The 23,097-nt window shown below is 41.3% G+C and overlaps 1 protein-coding gene across 2 annotated transcripts in view; it reads left to right on the top strand.

The window, feature by feature from the left end:
* Sec23b (SEC23 homolog B, COPII coat complex component) overlaps window positions 1-21,874 on the top strand; it is a 40,935-nt gene extending 19,061 nt beyond the window's left edge. For both annotated transcript variants that reach the window (XM_059261559.1, XM_059261560.1), the window contains exons 11-20: window positions 96-176; window positions 3,570-3,659; window positions 4,548-4,654; window positions 6,429-6,582; window positions 7,721-7,798; window positions 10,894-11,055; window positions 12,910-12,996; window positions 13,248-13,403; window positions 14,226-14,291; window positions 21,422-21,874. In XM_059261559.1, coding sequence (XP_059117542.1) covers window positions 96-176; window positions 3,570-3,659; window positions 4,548-4,654; window positions 6,429-6,582; window positions 7,721-7,798; window positions 10,894-11,055; window positions 12,910-12,996; window positions 13,248-13,403; window positions 14,226-14,291; window positions 21,422-21,511 — 1,071 coding nt within the window. In that variant the 3' untranslated portion in view covers window positions 21,512-21,874. The remainder of the gene's footprint in view (window positions 1-95; window positions 177-3,569; window positions 3,660-4,547; window positions 4,655-6,428; window positions 6,583-7,720; window positions 7,799-10,893; window positions 11,056-12,909; window positions 12,997-13,247; window positions 13,404-14,225; window positions 14,292-21,421) is intronic.
* The last annotated feature ends 1,223 nt before the right edge of the window (window positions 21,875-23,097 follow it).

Consider the following 23,097-nt stretch of genomic DNA (forward strand, 5'->3'; position numbering starts at 1 on the left):
TTAGCGATTTTTCTCTGTGGGAATTTTCTCTAGGCTGTTATTGTGATCATGGTGACAGCAGGTTGGCTTTTAACTTACTGTGTAATTTGTTGTAGACCTCTCGGGAACTGAAGATTGCAGGAGCTATTGGTCCATGTGTATCTCTGAATGTGAAAGGACCATGTGTGTCAGAAAACGTAAGGAAAATCATCACCCTCATCTGCCCTGGAGTAAACTCATTAGCTAAGTCACACACTGATGATCTTGCTTTGTGTCACCTGTGAGGTGTACCTGTGTAAGAGCTCTAATCCTCATTCATGACAACTCCAAGAGATAGTGTCATCTGTCTTTCTGTCCCTTAGTCTGTCTGAAAGACCAAAGAGGTTAAGTTAACCCTTGCTCAGGTTTGAAGCTGACCCAGAGGAGCTATATCTTAGGTTCCTCTGACTATATCTGATGTATGGATGCTGTCTCACTGGGAACAAAAAGCCATTCCCTTCAGCAAAGGCAGACATTCGGAATTCTTCCAGAATAACCTGTGTGCCTCATAACTTACAGTTGGTACCCTTGTCTCACTCAGTTGATAAGGCGCTTACTACAAGGGACCCTGAGTTGGTGGGACAGTGGATGCCACAGATGCATATACATTGTTATTGTATATATTATATATATATACATATATTGTATATATTAGAGCAAAGTTCAGTCATCCCTTGGGGTAAATGGCTTTGCTGATGGCCCACATGCTGGGAGTATGCTTTAGCTGAAAAGGCACAGCATCTGGTTTATGAGGTTTCTTCTGCATTGGTTACATGCTTTAATTATAACCTCAGAGGTATGAAAATGCATCAGTGTTGCATCAAGGAATGAAACCATAGACATCCTCTGTGATTAATTTGATCCAGAAGAAGCCCAAGTTTGAATTCTCCACTTCTCTCTTCTGTGTCTTCTGTCTGTCTGTAGTTTGTGGTTACTGCCTATCTGTAATCTCTGCAGTATGTGTCTGTGCCTGTCTGAATGTTGTCTGGTGTCTCACTGTCCCTGTGTCTGTCTGTCTCTGTTGTATTTATCGAACAACACAGAAAGGATCCCATTGGAAAGTAATGAGGGCTTCTTTACAGAAATCACTAACTGTTTTACAAGGAGAAAGGTCATTTTACTGACCCCAACTGACCCAGAAGTGCTCAGTACTACAAACAAGCTGTGTCTGTATATTGTTTCTAACATGTATGGTAAATATTTGCTGTATAGGTTGTTTCCAGCCTATTGGGTGTTTTCAGCAAGTGATTACAAATATGTATGTTAATAAGTACATATATACATTACTCTGGGTCAGGGGCATGGAGGAGTATTTAGTTTAAGATTAAAGCTATGTATTAGCTTAGGTTGTAAAAGCTCATTCTTGGGCTGTCCAAGCCAAGTAAGGTTGGTTGTTCCATTGTTTTTAAGGTTACACTTAAACAGACTGAATACACAGTAGGATGGCCTGTGACCAAGAGGTGTATTTGGCTGTGAGGTCTGACAAAAGTTGAGTCTTTCTGAATGCAAGAGCTGTTTTCATAAAAGTGTATCACTGTGGTCTCTGAGGTAGTCTGGGGGTATTGTTCCACAGTCTTATCTTCCTCTTGTCATCCACAGCGGGAGGGTGGGCTCTAGAGTTGTTGTGGAGTTAGGGTGCATAGCTACTTCTTGGTAGCTGAGTAGCTTGGGAAAAATTCTTAATGCTCTGTAATTCAGTGTTTTTAGAAAATGGGAAAGTAACAGTACCTGCTTAAGAATGTTAGGATTAAATGAGGCTGGTCAAATGGAGCACTTTGAACAAGTACACACTGGAGCCCTATACGAATTGTCTGTCTATGTCAGAATAGACATTGACAGTGATTATATAAATGAAAGTTTTGCCAAGTTTGGCAGGGGGTTACTGTTTGTATAAACCTCTGTAGTCCTTGGATGAGGCAGTTCTTCCCCAAAGCCCATCTGAAGATTAACTAATTACCTCAGTGTGCTAAGTGACTTGCACCACCCCTGTTTTTCTGGAAGGGCTTTGGAAGGCTGCCCCATCTGTGAGCTTTAAAGTCTCCCTGATGAAGCTTCCTGGAGTAGTTTAAAAAGATACTTTAAAAAATTGGAAAACACTGATTAGCCTTCCAGTTGAATTCAGCATTGTAAGTTTTGGTTGGGGGTTGAGGATGCAAGCAAAGAAAAGCATCCTTCAAGCATGTGGTGGTCTGAGGAGGAATACACTTCCTTTAGCACCCCAGGTGGTGTTGGTATGCCACAGCTGTTGGTGCCACAGCTGCCCTCCCTGTGGAGTTAAGATCTCCTGGTGTATTTGCTTTACCAACACTATTTACAGAACTTTTGAAAATAATTTTCAGACATCATGACGCTTAGTTCTTAAGTAATACAATATACATATTCTAAAAATAAGGATGTTATACTATTTTCTCATTGTCAAGTCTGAGAAAATGAACAGTAATCTCGCAGAATGACATTTAGTCTACGTTCTTTCCCCAGTTTCTTCCTGATGGCCCCCTGTGGCGATTGCCAGTCCTACCAGCATTCCTTTAGTACCATATCCTTAGTTTTTGAAACCCTAGACTAGCCCTCATCTTTTGGTTTATTCTCTCTGTTTCTGTGACACTGATGTGTTGAAGGCAGTGTCTAGTGTTTTCTCTAGAGTAATCTACAGTCTTGGTGTGTCTGCTTCTACACAGTGTTGTTTAAGCTATTACTCGTCCCTGTACTTGAGTGAAATGGAAGTTAGGTTTAAAGATAAAACTATAGTGTAGATGGACGAATCTCTCCAGCCCTCCTGTTCCTGAATAACCAGTCAGAGGCTTAATATTAATTACAAACTGTGTGGCCTATGGCTCAGGCTTATTACGAGCTAGTTCTTACATCTTAAATTAACCCATTTCTATTAATCTGTGTATCATCACGTGGCCAGTGGCTTACCAATACTTTCATGTCTTGCTTCTGGGGTGGTTTGCTGGCATCTCCCAGACTCGGCTCTCTTCTCCCTGTATCTTGGCTTAAACTTTCTGCCTGGCTCTATTCTATCTTGCCATAGGCCAAAGTAGCTTTATTTATTAACCAATGGGAGCAACATATGTTCAGAGTACAGAAAGACAACCCACAGCAGCAAAGTCTGGTAAAGCTTTTGTCTGTTACATGTATTTTCTGGGTAATTTACAGCTCGCTGTTTCTTATTCTAATAGTGATTGGAAAAAGTACATGCAACTTTCAAACCAATAGATTATTTTTCCTCTGTATTCCTCCAACTTTGATATGATTCTTTGTTGACTTCAGTATTAATATACTATATAGATGTTATATGTATGCTACATTAAAATAATTTAGAGTGTCATTATAAAAATCTTAATTTAAAAGTGCTTTAAATATAAACATTAAGATTCCGACTGGGCCGTAATTACACATTTCCTAGACATTTTCACTGGAATTTAAAGTTTCAGCTAAAGTAAATGTTACAAGTGACCTGCCCTGCTCCTGTGCTGCCTTTCACCAGTGGTTTGCTTTGGGGTTTGTTTTTGTATATATCTTTTTGAAATTCCACTTCTCATCTCTAGGAGCTTGGTGTTGGTGGCACAAGTCAGTGGAAAATCTGTGGCCTGGATCCCACGTCTACTCTTGGCATCTACTTTGAAGTTGTCAATCAGGTGGGCATCAATTTTTTTTCACGTTATAATATCTTCTGATTTATTGGAAGGTACTCTCTCTCCATCCTGATAATACTTTGGTATCATATTAGACATTATGCTAATCTGGTGTACTCTTTTTAAATTCCCTCCAGCATTTAGTGAGAATCAAACAACAGATTACTTTGTCCCTTTATTGTCGACTGACAAGGCCCTGAGATGAGTACTGGCGTTTCCCAGCCATCTTAATAATACTCATGAATGTTTGAGGGTGTCAGTCTTTCCCCAATATTTTGTTATGAAAAATTACAAAGACTTGTACATGCAACACCTGCATAACCACTAGCTAGATTCTGTAATCAACATTTTACTACAGTTGCATTGTTAAAGTTAAATATTTGTTGCTCCGTTTTATTTTTGATGCTTTTATGAGTAGAAGGGAGATGAGACAAGGTGTCTTAGAGACCTGGGTGGCCTTGGACCTCTGATCTTCTGCTTCCATATTCAAAATGCTGAGAGTACAGGTGTGTGTCACCACACCTGGCTTGTTTTTGATGTCATTCAGAGCAACTTGCAGTCATCAGTGGTTTTCACCCCTATGTAGTTTGCCACCAATATCATTAATTGGATCCATTTTTATTCCTTCTGTTCCTGAAGACTGAGCCCAGGGCCTCTTGCGTTGTATGCACATGAGCCACACACCCAGCCCCAATTCATATGAATGTACTAATGTTCCTCCTCCTCCTCCTCCTCACTTCTGCTTTTTAGATAAGAGTTAATGTACAATGATCCCATGCAGGTTTTAAGTGTACCATTGAAATGTACCAAGAACCCTACCTGAGTGCTTTAGGAGGGCTGTGTTTAAGTCATGTCTTTGACAGTAACCAGATGTGGTCTCCCACCCCACAGCACAATGCCCCAATTCCCCAGGGAGGCAGAGGTGCCATCCAGTTCGTCACACAGTATCAGCATTCCAGCACTCAGAAGCGCATCCGAGTGACCACCATTGCCCGCAAGTGAGCATCTTGTTTCCTTCCTCTTGAGCCAAGGCTGATGATTTTCCTGTGAGAGTTAACTTCTTTGAGTTTGTCTTTCTGATTCCCTTAGATGGTTCTCCCAGCTCCTGACTGACTCATTGATCAGCCACGGATCAGCCATTCTTGGCTAACCCAATTGAACTTTTACACACTTACCTAGAAGAATCAGCTTTCAGTAGAAATATAGTTTATTAAAAATTATCTTTCATATTTTATTTGCTAGATAAGTAAGTCATGCTTCCTGTTAAAGATGTAAACAGAACATAAGTGCAGTTGGCCCTCTGTATCCCTCAGTTTCACATTCATAAGTTTAGCCAAACTGGAATGGGAAATATTTTTTTAACCTTACATCTATATTTAACATGTATGGACTTTAAAAAAATTATTATTCCATAAGCATTACAGTTTAACAGCTGTTTGTATGGTATTTACATCGTCAGTGGTAACATAGAGATGAGTGAGTGTATGTAGGAGAATGTATTTAGATGTTACAAATACCATGACATTTTATGTACAATTACTTACTTATTGATTGATTTAGGATCTCACTATGTAGCTCTAGCCGACCTAAAGTTACTGTGTAGACCACACTGGCCTTGAAATCACATAGATCTGCTGTCTCTGCCTCCTGAGTGCTGGGATTACAGACATGTACCACAATGCTCAGGTGTACTATGCCATTTTATATCAGTGGCTTGAGCATCCACGAATTTTGATATCTGAGGAAGTATGTCCTGGAATGAGTCCCCAGTGGATACTGAGAAATAACTATTTACTTACGAGTATCTTTACTTTCCCTTCCCGGAGTTAAGTCTATGTAAACTTAACTGCACACCCCATTTCTGTGCTCCTGTATACCATATATGTACAGCAGCTTATTTCTCATGTCTGTGTACTTACATCTCCGTGTGTGTTTATCTGGTTTGTATCTCGTTTATGTTAATGCTCACACACTATTGAGTAGGTTGCAAGGGATGCTGCCTTTGTTAAAGGGACTTCATGTGCTTCTCCAGCAGTGCTGCTTTTGTATTTGATTTTAGGGATTCACACATTCTAGTATTTTTTCTTCTCCTTTTTTAAATATTTTTGGTGATATTATTCTCCACATGACTGGGGATTGAACCCAGGTCCTCTCTCTCATACTCCTTCACTTTACCACTGAGCTACAGCCTCAGCCCCAAGTATATTTCTTGTCGGCGATTTCATAGGTTGAAATTTTATATATTGCAAACCTACTATCCTAGAGGCTGATATGTTTTCCTTGGTATGGTAAGGAGAGTACCCACTACCTCATTAGTAGTGGATATTAATATTTAAATGCAAACAATAATACCTCATTTTCATTTGTATTCCCCATTCATCAATGAGTCAAGTACTTCATGCTGTTTCTTCTGAAAAACTCTTAAACATGCTCTTATTTCATTTTTCCAAGGAGGTGACAATGAGAAGTCATTTTGTAAAGTTGTAAACGCTTAGGTTTTTGTAAGGATTGGCCTAGAGGAAGGGGCATTGGATTCAGACTTAGCTTTTGGGTGTCTACTGTTGTGTCTGCTGGATTGTGGGGGAGTTTTTCTTTTGTGCTTCTAGCCTTCAGACAGCACCTGAGGGTGACTAAAATGATTGTCAAACTTCCTTATGAAAATGTAGTGCCAGCTTGTCTTCGACAAAGGAACGGGATCTGGGCTCACCTGAGCAGAGGTCTAGCCTCTGGTAGCTCCTGATCAGAAGTGCAGTACTAACTCTGGATTGTCAGTTGGGCAGATGCACAGAGTCAGCTGAGGCACATAGAAGCAGCATTTGACCAGGAGGCTGCAGCAGTCTTGATGGCACGGCTTGGAGTGTTCCGGGCAGAGTCCGAGGAGGGACCTGATGTGCTCCGGTGGCTGGATCGACAGCTCATCCGACTGGTAAACTGGGAACAATGGCATTGAGTTTAGTCCTTATGTCTCTTCTACCTTTGAGAAAAGAAAATTCCCTCTTAAGCCTGTTATTTTTTAATTTTTAAAACCATTTATTTATTTATTTGTGTGTGTGTGTGTGTGTGTGTGTGTGTGTGTGTGTGTGTGTGTGTGTGTATGCCATGGTGTACAAGTGGGTGATCTGTGGAAATTGGTTCTCATCTTCCACCATATGGATTCCAGGGATCAGAACTCAAGTTTGTCAGATTTGATGGCAAGTACCTGTCCCTGCTGAGCCATCGTACTGGCTTCAGGAGATAGTTTTAAGGAGTTTGGAAAGCCATGAGGCTAATACTGCTAGGAAGCTAAAGAAGATGAGACTAGGAAAGGACATCAGCTTTGACAGGAGGAAGCTAATTGTTAGGAATAGGGTTTTCTGAACACCCCAGGGCCTAGTCTCTAGTGTCTGGAGGGAATGTTTGATCAAAAATAAAGGCAAGGCTGGACATGGTGATGCATGACTATAATCTCAGCACTTGGAAGGCAGAATCACCTTGCCTTTAGGCTAATATGACCCTGACTCAAAAAGCATAAATAACTAGCTGACTGACTAACTAGCTAAATATATAAATAAAGCAGGAATACATTCTGATTCAGAAACCTACCATTGAAAGGAGGAAGAAAATTGAGTTGTAATGGCAGAGAATAGCAAGGTTGATCTGTAATTGCTAGTTTTCATGGTCTCTCAGGGTTTTCATATGGAGAGGTGCCTCCGAGAGCTTGCTGAACACATGTGTGATTAGGGTGGTCCTCAAGTCACCATTGCCTCCCGTTGGTTTGAGATTTAGAATCTCCCACTCTTCCCCTAGAGTGACCCCCTCCTACCCGCTTCAAATCCTGGGGATGAATCCAGGGCTTTGAGTATGCTAAGTAAGTGTTCTACCACTGAACTCTCTCTAGTCATCAGGGTCTGTGTTTTAACAAGACCTGGTGATTTGTCTGCCCTTCATGCCTGAGATGCTGGTCTAGAATTTATGAGAAGTAGCACACTACGTAGCTCTTTGGTCTGGGACTTTTCTAGGTGACACTAACTTAGACTTTTATTTTTATTTTTATTTTTATTTTCTTCCCTATTTTCTTTCAACAGTGTCAGAAGTTTGGGCAGTATAACAAAGAAGACCCCACGTCTTTCAGATTGTCAGACTCTTTTTCTCTGTATCCTCAGGTAAGAAATATGATTTTAAAGATAACTATAGAAGAATGAATTGTTAGAACTGAACTTTTCTGTGCTTGAGAGCAAAGGAAGACTTGTAATTGGAGACTAACTATAATAGCTGGCTATCCCACCTCTTTTGAACCACTGTTGAAGCCAGCCAAGTGTACAGCACTTGCATAGTGCTTTGTACATGTAAGCAGCCAATAACGGGTCCTGGGACTTTCAGGTACCTGTGTCTGAGCAGGTGAGGATGGGTAGTGGTGTGAAAGAGCCCTGGCCAGTCGGGGTGATGGCCAGCACTGGCCCTGCTGCTGCTCCTGGATGAGACCTCTGTGAGTCCTTGCTTCCTCCTCTTTAGGAGGGAGGAGTTGGCCTGAAGCAGTGATTTGAAGTCTCTCTAAAGCCGTGAAATCCTTACCGTCAGAGGACTCTCTCAATAACCAGTGTGAAAAGCAGACAGATCTGAAGCTTCTCTGGTTGTACCCACCACCTGGATCCACTGGGTGCCACCAGAGCCTTCACCCTCTAGGGTCCCTGGGCTGGAGAGGCCCTGCACTCTCCAGTGACTTACTCAAGAGAACGAATATCTGTTCCCAAGGAAAATAAGCCCAGCAGGGCAAAGCACATTTGAGGTTTTGAGGGTTGAGCACAGTGTAAGAGAGTCCTCCTGCCTTAGAATGCTCTGCAGATGAAATTATAAATCCTTCTTAGCTGGTGTTTCCATACTGTGCTCCTTCATGTGGGAGTTCTTTAAAAACAAACAAAATAATTTTAGCTGGGGGCTGGACAAATGGCTTAGACTAAGAGTGGTTGCTGCCTTTAGGGGACCTAAGTTGGGTTCCCAGTACCCACATCAGGTGGCTCACAACTGCTTGTGGCTCCAACTCCAAAGACCCAACACCCTCTGTGGTGTTCTTGGGCACCCACATGTGACATACAAACACACAGGCGCACATACGTAAAATAAAAGTAAAGTAAATTTTATTAATCTATCTGGAAGGGCTAGAGAGGTGGCTCAGTTGTTAATGAGTACATACTATTCTTTTCAGAGGGCCTGAGTTCAGTTCTCAGCACCCATGTCAGGTGACTCACAATTACAGATAACTCCAGCTCCAGGAGATCTGACACTTTTGGACTCTGGACACCTACACTCACATACACATGTCTCTGCCCCATAATTAAAAGTAAAATAAATCTTTAAGGGGTCAAAGAGATGGCTGAGCAGTTAAGACCACTGACTGCTCTTCTAGAGGATACAGGTTCAATTCCCAGCACCTATATGGCAACTAAGAACTGTCTATAACTCCAGTTCCAGGGGATCTGTCTCCTTGCCTCCTTGGGGACTGCATGCACATAGTGCATGGACATAAATGAAAGCAAACACCCATACATATAAAATAAAACAAAATAAAATAACAAACAACCAAACAAACACTAAAAAAGGGCCAAGTCATTAGAAAAACAAATCTTACCTGGGCATAATTCCACACACCTATAATCCTAACACTTGGGAAGTGGAGGCAGGAAGATTAGGAGTTCAAGGTTAGCCAAGGCTACATGATCCTTGTCTTTAAAAAACAAAACAAAAACCCAAAAATACCTAAAAGTGACACTTAAAGCAGTAATTGTAAGACATTTTTAAAATTGTGGTTCAAAAAAAAAGGACAAAATTTATCATCTTGGGGTCTAAGGAGATCCCTAGTCCCCATGTAAAAGCTGGGTAGGTGTGGTGGCTAATTATAATCCCAGTGCTCAGGAGTCAGAGATGGGATCTCCAGGGCAAGCTGGCTAACTAGGGTAGCCTATCGGCAAGCTCTGGGTTCAAATCCAAGAAACTGCCTCAATAAGTAGAAATGGAGAGTGACAAAGACACAGGACATCAATTGCATATACACACAGGTACCCATATCTAATTTTTGGGCCACACATTTGCATATATATACACCACATGCAGGCAAAAACTTCCTTTTTTTTTTCCTGATTTTTTTGAGACATGGTTTCTCCGTGTAGCTCTGGCTGTCCTGGAACTCAATCTGTAGACCACGTTGGCCTTGAACTCAGAGATCCGACTGCCTCTGCCTCCCAAGTGCTAGGATTAAAAGTGTGAGCCACCACCACCACCCAGCAAAAAAGTTACCATTTTTAAAAAAAGATTGAATTTGTATGTGGAGGGATATGTGTGGTTATATGCACAAGAGTACAGTGCCTTCAGGGAGGGCAGTGGATCCCCTAGAGCTGGAATTATGGGCAGTTGTGAGCCACCTGACTTGGATGCTGAACTGGGAGCTGAACTCAGGTCCTCTGCAGGAGCAGCAACTCTCTAGCCTCAAGTTTATCATCTTAACCCCTTTGAAATATATAATTGTGTGCTATTAAATACATTTACATTCTTTTTTATGATTTATTGATTTTTATTTTGGTGCATTGTTGTTTTGCCTACATATATGTCTGATCCCCTGCAACTAGAGTTATAGACTGTTGTGAGTTGCCATATGGGTGCTGAGAATGGAACCCTGGTCCTCTGGAAGAGTAGCCAGTGCTCTTAACTGCTGAGCCATCTCTCTAGTCCCCACATTCACATTTTTTTTTTTTTTTTTTTCGAGACAAGGTTTCTCTGTTTAGCTTTGCGCCTTTCCTGGAACTCACTTGGTAGCCCAGGCTGGGCTCGAACTCACAGAGATCCGCCTGGCTCAGCTTCCCGAGTGCTGGGATTAAAGGCGCATATCCCACCGCCTGGCCACATCACATTCTTATGTCCCAGAGTGCTGTAAATTTTTTTTTTTAATCTTTACTGAGCCAAATGTGGTGACACATGCTTGTAATTTCAGCACTTGGAGGGTTGAGGCAGGAGCATCTCAGGTTTGAGGTCAGACACATAATATCATCATGTCATAAAGCAAGCAAACCCACCTGGAATTGTATACCCAGTAAAGGTACTCCCCATTTTCCTCTTCCACCAGCTCTGCCACCGCCCTTTTGTGTCTCTGTGAACCCACAGATAATTATCTCGGAGTCCAGGTTTCATGTTTTCGAGATCCAGAGTAGATGGCTCTGCATGTCCAGCATCACAGATGGATTCTTTTGTCTTTCTTTTGTGAATGCAGTTCATGTTCCATCTGAGAAGATCTCCATTTCTTCAAGTGTTTAACAACAGTCCTGATGAGTCATCCTATTATAGACACCATTTTGCCAGGCAGGATCTGACTCAGTCCCTCATCATGATCCAGCCCATTCTCTACTCTTATTCCTTCCATGGACCACCAGAGGTAAGGCTGGACGGACATGCTTTTCTGAGAGTGGATGACTTAATCACAAGGGGTTTTGTTTTCCTTTACCAAATATAGTCTTAGAGCAGAACTGTAAAATCTTGAGTTTATAGTAACTTTATACTGTTTCTAAGTATTAAAAAACATAGGAGAAGTCAGAAGATATACTAAAGCTGTTTTTGGTGTGGAAAGCAGAAATAAATGGAGGGGAAAAAAAACTCCACAATGTTATGAGTTCACGTTCTTTGCCCAGTAATTCCAGCCCTTGTAAAGTATCTAAAAGAAATATGAGTATTAAAATAGAAAAGGTTTTATGCAAAGAAACAAGAAAATGAACAATTACGAGAGAATTTGGGGCTGGTAGAGAGCTTGAATGAATGAACACCTGTTTCTGGCACTGAAAAAAGGAATCAGAGGGCAATCCAAGTACTCAGTAGAAGGAAAATAGTAAAGTATTCTAAGAAATAGTCACATAATTTATATAACATAGTAAAATGTAAAAATGTTACATGGTAAGACAAGAAAAAAATCCAGTAGAATTTTTTTTTAGTATGGTAAAGAATGCCTATGGAAAACAGGCTGGAAAATGCCATATCCTTAAAACCTAACTGAGCAATATGTGAGCAAAAGCAAAACCATCCTGAGACAGTGCAGGAGTGGAGACAAATAATGTAAAGGAAGAAGTGAAAAAATGCTTGTGGAGTGAATCACTGGCACACAGTGGCAGATCGCCCTGGCTCTAGTAGGCTCCACTCGGTGCTGTTGGTAAGGCGAGTGGGACCAAAGCAGAAATGCCTTAAAAACTTTATGGAGTGGAATGTTGCCCAACTTGCAAATAAAACCAAGAAAGATTTTAAACTAAAAGGGGATAACAAAATAAATTCTAAGTTTACATATACTAAAAGCCTATAAAAATAAAGAACAATATTGAAGTAAACCAAGATATCAGTATTTCTTGTTTTCAACTACAGATTTTCTAAAATGAGTACAAGTTACTTTTATTATTGAAATGAAAATTCATAATGAAATATATTTTGTGGTAAACTATGAAAACTTACATTAAATCCTGTTTTTCATACAGGCACTCTTTTTTTAAAAAGATTTATTTTATTTATTATGTATGCAGTTTTTTTTTTTTTTTTCATTATGTATTCAGTATTCTGCCTGCATGTAAACCTGCAGACCAGAAGAGGGCATCAGATCTCATTATAGATGGTTGTGAACCACCATGTGGTTGCTGGGAATTGAACTCAAGACCTCTGGAAGAGCATCCAGTGCTCTTAACCTCTGAGCCATCTCCCCAGCCCTCATATAAGCATTCTTGTTCATTCTAGCTGTAGCTGCAGTAGTTGAGAAAAGATCAGCTGACTAAGAGTAGTTCTGGCCAGGTGGTGGTGGCGCACACCGTCAGTCCCAGCACTCGGGAGGAAGGGGCAGGTAGATCTCTGTGAGTTTGAGGCCACCCTGGTCTACAGAGTGAGATCCAGGACAGCCAGAGCTACACAGAGAAACACTTTCTTGAAAAAACAGACAGACAGACAGACAGACAAACAAACAGAGTAGTTCTGGAACAGAAGAGAGAAAGCTCTTGTTATGTTCTGGCTTCTGGACCACAAGCTAGCCTCAGTTTCTGTCCCCGGTTGATGGAGGAGTGTCAGTGGCCTGTGTCGTCTATAAAACTGAGATTTAGAGCTGTCAGTTTGGGGAGTGGAACGTAGCAATGTGTGAAGAGGGGCAGCCCTGTGCTGGAACCGTTTGTAAATAGCTTCCTTGCTCTTTTGTGGATGTGCATGTGGGGCTGGAGTGGCTGTTGTGTAGAGTGGGAGGACCAACGCCATCTGTCCTCTTCCATAGCCTGTACTCCTGGACAGCAGCAGCATTCTAGCTGACCGAATTCTGCTGATGGATACTTTCTTCCAAATTGTCATTTATCTCGGTGAGGTAAGATGATATCAGTTTCTTTCTTGACTCCTCTGTTTTGTTTTGTTTTCCTGTTATTTACTTCGATTTATTGTGTATGTGTGTGAACCTATGGTCAGAGGACAGAGGGGGAGTTATTTCTCTTTCCAGCATCACAGAATTCTTCACTGGCAGCCTGTTTTGGATGGTGGTAGTGGAAGAATGTCACAAGTGTTGGTGAAGGCTGCTGTCAGAGCTTTAACAGAAGTTTTGGTTGCTTTGTTTTGGTGTAGACCATAGCCCAGTGGCGGAAAGCTGGATACCAGGACATGCCTGAGTATGAAAACTTCAAGCACCTTCTGCAGGCTCCACTGGATGATGCGCAAGAAATTCTGCAAGCTCGCTTCCCAATGCCACGTTATATCAACACAGAGCACGGTGGCAGTCAGGTGGGTGGGCCCCATTCTAGCTCTAATAGATTTTTTTTTATTGTGTGATGATTTATTTTATGGATATTAATGGTTATAATTTTATGTGGTGGCATAAATTTACATACAGATATTCTTTCAGCTATGATTTTGTTTAGATTTAGTTGTTTATTTTACTTCCAGGCTGGCCTGAGACTTACTGTGTAGTGCAGGTTGGTCTCAAACTCGTGATCCTCATACATCAGTTTCCTACATGTCTTGTTAGGAAAAAATTTAATTGGGTGGCTTACAGTTCAGAGGTTTAGTCCATCATCATCATGGTGGGACATGGCAGCATGCAGGCAGACATGGTGCTGGGGAAGGAGCTGAGAGTGGAGATGGAGCTACATATTGATCCTCAGGCAACAGGAAGTGAACTGAACTAGGCATAGCTTGAGCATAGGTGACCTCAAAGCCTGCCCCTACAGTGATTCACTTCCTCCAACAAGGCCACACCTCCTAATAGTGCCACTCCCTATGAGCTTATGGGGACCGATTACATTCAAACTACCACACGTGTGCCTCACTATGCCTAGTGGTGACTTCTTGTTAAATAAATGTACTAATATGAAAGTATAAGATTATCAGTATGTCTGGATCATTTGTAGTTGGGGAGCCAGTGGACATAAGATAAAAGCAATAGATGTCTAAACAGCAGAGAGAGAGAGAGAGAGAGAGAGAGAGAGAGAGAGAGAGAGAGAGAGAGAGAGAGAAAAGAAATCAATTGAAACAAATAATATAAAATCTTTACTTTTTTGTACACTGATACTACTTTTAATTTTTAAAATCTTTTTATTTTTAAAGGCTAGATTCCTGTTGTCTAAAGTTAACCCATCTCAGACACACAATAACTTGTATGCTTGGGGACAGGTAAGAATTGCTGGGTTTCTGGGGAGAAGGTCAAGTTGCTTTCATTTAAAGCTTGTTTGAGCCTATAAATTGAACCTGTTTTGGTTCAGACAGAATGACTCTGGTGGGGTGTCGGCTGCAAGTAACACAGTTATATTATGGGTGTGAGTAGGGTACCACCTGTGTGAGTCTCCTGCACACAGCTTACTGTGTGTGCCGGGGCAGCATGCACCACTGTGGCCTCTGTGCACAAGTACACACAGCTTGCTGTGTGTGTGTGTCAGGGGCAGCATGCTCCACTTTGGCCTCTGTGCACAAGTACACACAGCTTACTGTGTGTGCCAGGGGCAGCATGCTCCACTGTGGCCTCTGTGCACAAGTACACACAGCTTACTGTGTGTGCCAGGGGCAGCATGCTCCACTGTGGCCTTGTGCACCTCTCCTCATGCACGTGGAGGATGGTATTAAGTCCTTTCTCTTGCCTACAGGGCATCTCCTGCTCACTATTGATCTATTTTCTCTTCACTTTCGGCCTTACTCCTTTGCCTAATTATTCTCTAAATTTGTTTCTCTTTCAATGATTCTTAAAATATTTTAGATTATACTTGGTTTTTGAGATAACTGTAAGTTTATCTGCAGTTATAAGAAATAATACAAAAAGTTGAGCATGTGGCACATGTTTTTAATTCCAGTACCCAGTAGACAGAAGCAGGTGGATCTCTGAGTTCCAGGACAGCCAGGGCTAGTAAGGCCCTGTCTCATGAAAATCAAATCATAATAAACACCAAGAGATCTCCTGTAACTAATTTTTAAATTAATGGTTACATTCTGAAAAATAATAATTCAGTATAGTACCCAGGATATTGTCAATGACACAGAAATTTCCATCACTATGATGATCTCTCATATTGCCTTTCATAACCATTACCACCCTCCCCCATCCTTAACATTTGGCACTTAATAATCTGCTCAGTGTTTCTATATTCATTATTCAGACTGTTAGATAGGACTAGGAATATAGGCCATTGGGCCAGTGATAGAGCACTTGCCTAGCATGCATAAGTTCCTGGGTTCTATCTTAGCAACACACATACACACATGCACACACACACACACACACACACACACACACATACACACAAACACATACACACAAACACATACACACACACACATACACACACACAAAAACAAAAACAAAAAAAACACCACTAAATATAAGGTCATACAGTAGATTAGCTGTTTAGTGTAATTATCTGTAGATTGTTCCATGCCATTATGTGTGTTAATAATCCATTCCTTTTAATTTGCAGAGTAATAATCCACAGTATAAATACACATATCACACTCTGTTTGGTCATGCATCTATTTAAGGACATCTAGGGTATTTGTTATTTTGAGCTCTTAGGAATAAAATTGCTATAGACAATTAAATACAGGTTTTATTTGAACAGGACTTCATTTCTCTGAGATAGAGGCACAGGAGTATATTTGATAGATTCTGTGATAGTGTGTGTTTAGTGTTTTAAAGAAACTGCCACACTTTTGGAGAGCAGCTACACCTCTTCACATCCCTACTAGCAGTGGGATGCAGTGATGTACTTTGGTGGTCAGTATTTGCTGTTGTCATTTCTTGTATTTTGGCTATTCATGTAGCTGTCTAGTGCTCTGTCGTTTTGGGTATTTTCTTTTGAGTGCCAGAGGTTGAACCAGGGCCTCTGTAATACGTCAGCACTGTGCCACTGAGCTGCATCTCTAGCTCTTGGCTATTTGAGACAAAGGCCTCACACTGTGATTTTCTTACCTCAGCCTTTACTATGCTGGCATTCTAGGTGTGTGCCCTAACTTAGCTATCACTGGCTTTAATTTATATTTTCCTAATGACTGATGATGTTGAGCATCTTTTCTTGTTCAACACAAGTGGCTCATGTGCCATCTGTTTATCTTCTGTGAAGTGTGACTGTATCATTTGTGGTCTAATCAGATCATTTGCTTTCCTACTGTTGTTGAGACCAAGGGTTCCACTGCATAGCCCTGGCTGTCCTGGAGCCCACTCTGTAGACCAGGCTGGCCTGGAATTCACAGAGATCTATCTGCCCCTGCCTCCCAAGTGCTGGGATTAAAAGCGTGCACCGCCACCATCCGGCTGAGACTGAGGGTTCTTTATGTGTCCCAGGTGCTCCTCCTTTTTCAGGTCTGTCACTTGTTAGTACTTTCATTTGTAACTTAGCTGTTCATTCTCTTTACCAGGCAGAAGTTTTAAATGTTTACATAGTTTACTTATCCGTTTTTCCCCGCTGTGGATTGTGCTTTTGGTGTAAGGTTTAAGCTTAAGAGCTAGTCTTAGATCCTGTCTAGTTACTTGTTTATTTCTGTCACAAAACACCATGATCAAACCAACTTATAAAAGAAAGCATTGGCTGGCCAGTGGTGGTGCATGCCTTTAATCCCAGCACTTGGGAGGCAAAGGCAGGTGGGTATCTGTGAGTTCAAGGCCAGCCTGGATGGTGGAACAAAGGCATGGTGGCAGCAATAGGTGAGAGCTCACATCTTGTTCTGCAGATAGGAAGCATAGAGATAACTCAGAGTGGTAGTCCTCTTTCGAAACCTCAAACCCAGTTACATACCTTCTCTAACAAGACCACACTTCCTGATCCTCCCCAAACAGCCAGCAACTGCAGACTAAGAATTCAGATATGAGGCCGGGCGGTGGTGGCGCACGCCTTTAATCCCAGCACTCGGGAGGCAGAGGCAGGCGGATCTCTGTGAGTTTGAGGCCAGTCTGGTCTCCAAAGCGAGTTCCAGGAAAGGTGCAAAGCTACACAGAGAAACCCTATCTCGAAAAACAAAAAACAAAAAAACAAAGATTTCAGATATGAGCCTTTGGAGGCCATTCTCATTAAAATGGCCACAGATCCCAAAGATTTTCTTGTTTTCCTTCCCCCCCTATAGTCTTTTAAAAATAATTTTATGTTGCATTTTAGGCAATAATTCATTTTGATTTATTTATTATTTTTATTATTATTATTTTGAGACAGGAATCTCTCTTCATAGCCCTGGCTGTCCTGGAGCTCACTGTGTAGACTAGGCTGATCTTGAACTCAGAGAAATCCACCGATCTCTACCTTTCAAGTGCTGGGAGTAAAGGTGTGAGTCACCATGGCCAGCTTTGAGGATTTTTTTTTTTTAATGTGAAGGTAGCTGGTGATTTCTTCTACACATGGATATCTAATAGCTTTGGTATCATTTATGGAAAAGGCTGTTTCTAGGATTGCTTTTGTATCTTTGTCAAAGATCATAGTAGGATGTAGCAGTGAGTCCATTTCTTGGTTTTCTATTCTGTTTTACTGATCTGTGCTTATATCCCAATACCAATACCAGAGCTTTAAAACCACAGACTATATTCTTTGTACTTTCTTCTTTTGAAAACAAAACAAAACAAAACAAAACCAAAAACTCTTATTCTAGTTCTTTTGCTTTTCTTTATGAATTTTAGAATAATCCTGTTTATGTCTTTAAATATGCTAGTAGAGGTTTTGTAAGGATTTCATTAAGCCTATTTGAAGATAATTTGACTGTGAACTTGGTTTGACTCTCCTTGTACTAAATCTCTTGATTCCTTTTTTTCAATATATATGTGAATGGATATAAAATGAAAATAAACATGTATTTCCATTTTAAAAGGTGGTTATGAATGGTGTCTCACATTTTTTTTTTTTACTTACTTTGTTTTGTTTTGAAGCAGAACCCTGGTAGTTGTACAACTGACCTTGGACTCCATCTTCCTGCCTTGGCCTCCTGGGTCCTGAGATTACTGGCGTTCTCTATTCCTTGCAATGTTTTATTGTTAATTTTAATGTCTGATTTCATTGCTAATACATAGAAAAACAAGCATGGTATATGCTCATCTAGTATTCTGTGAACTGTCAGTGGTTTCTTGAGATTGTCTTCTGAAACAGGCATGTTATCTGCAAGTAGGGACGGTTTTATTTCTCTTTCAGTTGGAATGACTTGTTTCCTTAGGAACTCTTGTAGTGAGAACTGCTAGTACCAGGACATTCTTCCTGAGACCGCAAGCTTATGGGACAACCATTCTGCCTTTCACCACTGAGTACAGTGGTAGCTGCAGGCTTTTCTAGATCTCTTTATCAAATTCTGGAAGGCCTCTCTATTGGTATTTTTCTGAGATTCTTTGTCATAAGTGAGTGTTGAATATTGAAGTATTTTTAAATGTATTCTTTGGTATAATCATGATTTTTCCTTTTTAAGCCTTTTGCTAAGGCAGATTATATTGATATTTTTTAATATTAAGCCAATCTTCTCTCTCTCTTTTTGTTTCTTTTTTTCTTCTGTGTAGCCCTGGCTATCCTGAAACTTGCTCTATAGACCAGGCCAGCTTCAAACTCAGAGATCTGCCTACCTCTGCCTCCCCAATGTTGGAATTAAAGGCATAAGCTGTCATTGCCCGGCTTTTTTTTTCCTTTTTTGAGACAGGGTCTCACTGTGTAGTTCTGTCTGGCTTAGAGCTGTCTTTATAGACCAGGCTGGTCTTGAACTCACAGAGATTTGCTTCCCTCTGCCTCCTGAGTGCTGGGATTAAAGTCATGTGCCATCATGCCTGTCTTGGAGATTAATTCCTGAGAAATTTGCTGGAATTTTTCAGTGAAACCATCAGAGCATAGAGATTTCTTTTACATTACTAATTTCACTTTCTATAATTGTTACAGGGGTATTCAAATTACCTTTTCCATATTGAGTAATTTGGCAGTTGTGTGCTTTCAGGAATTGTTTTTGTTGAGTTATCAAACACATACACACACAGACATACACACACACACTCTTATAATTCCTTAGATGTCTGTAGATTCTTTAGCTTCATTCTTTATGTTAGTAAGTTTCATCTTCTTCCCTGTCTTGCTAGAAGTTTGGAAGTTTACTTATCTTCAAAAGTACTGTTAATCCCACCAGTTGAGGATAAGACCACTACCATAATTTAAAGTCAAAATTGAAGCAAGCTTTAATTAAATACTGACTAGGTGGATGGGCTCTGGCCAGGTCCATCTCTGGGTTTCCAGAATCAAGAATAGGAAGGGCTCAGGAAGGAAAACCCATGATTCATTGCATTTCTCATCAGGTCCAATCAGGGGCAAGCATACATCCTGACATGCCTCCAGCCTACATCCAGTCAGGGGCAAGCATACATCCTGACATGCCTCCAGCCTACATCCAGTCAGGGGCAAGCATACATCCTGATGTATTTCGGCCCCTGAACCTCCCGCCCACATGTGACCAAGCACATCTGGTGCAGGTGGCTCAAACGAACTTGTTTAGGGGAGTGAAAACATGTGGCTTGTTATCTCCCATAAACAACAGCCTCCAGCATTTCAGGCTTGGGCAGGAGGCTTGCAGATCAGAAACATTTTTGTCTCATGGATCTCTTAGGCATAGTAATTAAAACTTAAAAGGTAACTTTGGCTCTCACAGTACCAGTGCTTAATTTCACTGACTTTTTTAGTTATCTCTTTATTTTCAGCACAACTGACTTCTGTTGTGTTTATTGTTACCTCCTTCTGTTTGCTTTAGATTTCTTTCACTCTGATGATAGAGCTTAGATTGTTGGGGCGTGGGCCTGGAGAGATGGCTCAGTGGTGAAGAGCACTGACTGCTCTTCAGGAGAATCCCACTTTGGTTCCCAGCGCCCATATGGTGGGGCACAAACGTCCTTAACTCCAATCCTATGGGATCCAGTGTCCTCTCCTGGCCACCAAGGGCACTGCATGCGTATGGCACAGACATGCATGCAGGTAAAACACCTATACATGGAAATAAGAAAGAAATGAAAATAAATGAATGAAAACTTGTCAGTGTGAGGCTGTTCCCCTTCTCATTAGTGTTGTTCGCTGTCAGCACTGCCACAGCTGTGGCTCCCAAGTTCAGTGCATGTTGATTGTCTCCAACTACACAGCGTTTTCCTCGTTTCTTTTTACTGATTTCTCTGTAGATTCCATTTTGGTTGGGAACACACTTTGTATGATTTCAGTTCTCTTATACTTGTTGAAGTTTGTTTTGTGATCTGGGACATGATCTGTCTTGATTTCCGTTCCATGGTCACTTGAAAAGAAAGACTGTTGTGCAGCTATTTGGTGGACTGTCCTATCAGTCAGTGTTAATTGGATCCTGTTACAGTTGGTGGCATCACTGAGTTCTCATACATCCTTACCAGTTCTCTGGGTTGTTCTACCAGTTTGTGAATGAATTTTCCAGCCCCAGCTCTGGCTTCTCTGTGACTCTTCTTCACTTCTGTTAGTTGTTCCTCACATGCCTTGCACCTCAGTTTGATGTGTACTTAGTGTGTTGGCCCATTTATCCTAAGTTATGTCCTTCTGTGTCTCTAATAATTTTCTTTGCAATGACAGTAATAAAGACATTGCTTAGGTAATGCAATGTGACTAGTTTGTGTCTGTGACTGTGGTGCTATAATATATTTGGAATTGTCGTACCTCTATCATCATAGCTTTTTGCTCAGGATTACTGAATTTTTGGGAAGAAAGAAATAAATTACCTATAACTACTCTTCCTAGCTACTTCCTAGGTAATGAAAACTAAATATTTCATGATGTACATATGTTGTTTCTTTAGAAATTTGAGATCTTGCTGCAAACTGCCCTTTCTACCCAGTCTTTTCCCCCAGAGCATTACTTAAATCGTGTTTCTGATGTTACAGATAGCATCTGTTGGTGCTGTCACTCATTCACTTGCCTGTGACACCTTTCTGTTATAGCACAGCACTTTAGAGATAGGTGTGGTGCTGGCAGTGGCGTGCCACGAGGGGGTGGTGTACAGGCTTTGGAAGGCTCACAGCTGGTGGGAGCTCTGGATGGTTTGAGACGGGTCTGAAGGACTCTGGGAAGGGATGAAATAGGCAGCCATATACTCATATACTGTCGGCAGTGGGCAGGCATGGCCAGATCTCAGGAAGGGGTTTAGAGAAAAGCGTGCTTCTGGTGAATGGAATTAGCAAGACAGAGGACAGGGTGGTGAGGAACAAAGGTGGCACCCATGGATGTCCCCAGGCAGAAGGTACTGAGCAGCTGGGGATCCTAAGTGGCTGTTGAGGTCTTTGTCAGTAAGCCTTTGTGGTTGTCTTTCAGGAAACTGGAGCGCCCATTCTGACGGACGATGTCAGCCTGCAGGTGTTCATGGATCACTTGAAGAAGCTGGCTGTGTCCAGTGCCTCTTAAACTGACAGTGCAGCCCGGCAGTGGAGGACAGCACTGTCAGATTCTGCTCACACCGTTGATATCACCTTAGCAACATTCCTTTCACCTTTCTGGAAGATTCTAATAAATAACCCAAGGAATTTTTTTTATATGTATGTCTTCAGGTTATAATATGTCTTCAGGTTATAATTTATTTGTGTTCCTCTCTGTCTGTTTTCCTACACATGAAATTGTATAAGGTCATACATGTTCTGCTAATTGTAGATGTTTACTTACTTTTTGTACCTTAATGTTTTAGAGTCTTTATAAAATCAGAGTTTATGTATTTTTGGCTGCTTAAGTGAGCCTTAATGATCATAAAGGAAATAAATCTGGATGAGAAGACCATTGGCCAAAATAATCATGCAGATTTTATCTGTGTGTGTGTGTGTGTGTGTGTGTGAGAGAGAGAGGGGGGGGGGAGGATGTGTGTATCTTGGGGGTGTTCCTCAAGGGCTATTTTCTGACTTTGATCTTCATTCATCATCTAAATGTTAAGGAACTATTGTATGAAATGTGCGAAGGAGGATCTTTGTCGGTGTGGTTTGCAGGGCACATCCCTGATTCACTGGTCACTGCCGTGTCAACAGTGCAGCCCAGGTGGACCTCAAGAGATGGCTGATGGGCCTAAGACGCTTCAACAGAGTAATGCTACATTTGTCCTGACACCAAACAAACTACCTGGAATGAGTTCTGTTTTTAATAAATTTTATACACACATACACACACACACACACTTCTATGTATATATGTGTGTCACACACACAAATATGTCAAAACAAAATCTTTATCCTAAAGAGCTTATACTAAATAAATACCCTCCATTTCCTAAACCCAGGCCAGTTCTTCAGAAGTAACCGTGTGCCACCTTCTCTTCCATGTGTTTTGTTGGTGATGTATTTGGTTTTAGCCACTGTCTTTCAGTTCCTGCTTTTGTTCCATGAGGATGTTAAGAAATTCCTCCCTACCCTCCAGTTAGCTGTACTTTTATTTTTGTATTATCAAGATTTATATAATGTATGTTTTAACCTCTAGCCATAATTCTATTTTTCATGTGGAAGTTGATTGTAAAATCTAAAGGAAGCATTTGTCCAGTTGTGATGATGTAAATATCGTTCATGCTGGGGCCAGGTAGTACTGTCTCGCCCCTTGTTCCTACAGTGGTTTATCAGTCATTTCTCAGGCCACTTGAAGGGAAACTTTCCAGATGATCAATGTCACTTTCATTTTTAACACTGATATGTGTGTGTAACAGAGGGAGGGAGGGAGGGAGGGAGGGAGAGAGGGAGAGAGAGAGAGAGAGAGAGAGAGAGAGAGAGAGAGAGAGAGAGAGAGAGAGAAAGAGAATGCTCATGGAGATGAGGGGACATTGTACAGGAGGTGGTTCTCGTCTTCCACCTTGTGGATGCCAGAAATAAAACTCAGGCCATCTTGGCAACAAGGCCTTTACATACTGAGCCATCTTGCCAGCCCCCAAGGGAAGAGGAAAGTGAGTCCTAAGTAGAGACTGAAAGAGAACCATGAAATGGATGTTAAGCCAACCGGACTGATTTTAGCTTTCATATTTG

This window comes from Peromyscus eremicus, chromosome 4, assembly GCF_949786415.1.
Source record: "Peromyscus eremicus chromosome 4, PerEre_H2_v1, whole genome shotgun sequence".
Taxonomy (NCBI): domain Eukaryota; kingdom Metazoa; phylum Chordata; class Mammalia; order Rodentia; family Cricetidae; genus Peromyscus; species Peromyscus eremicus.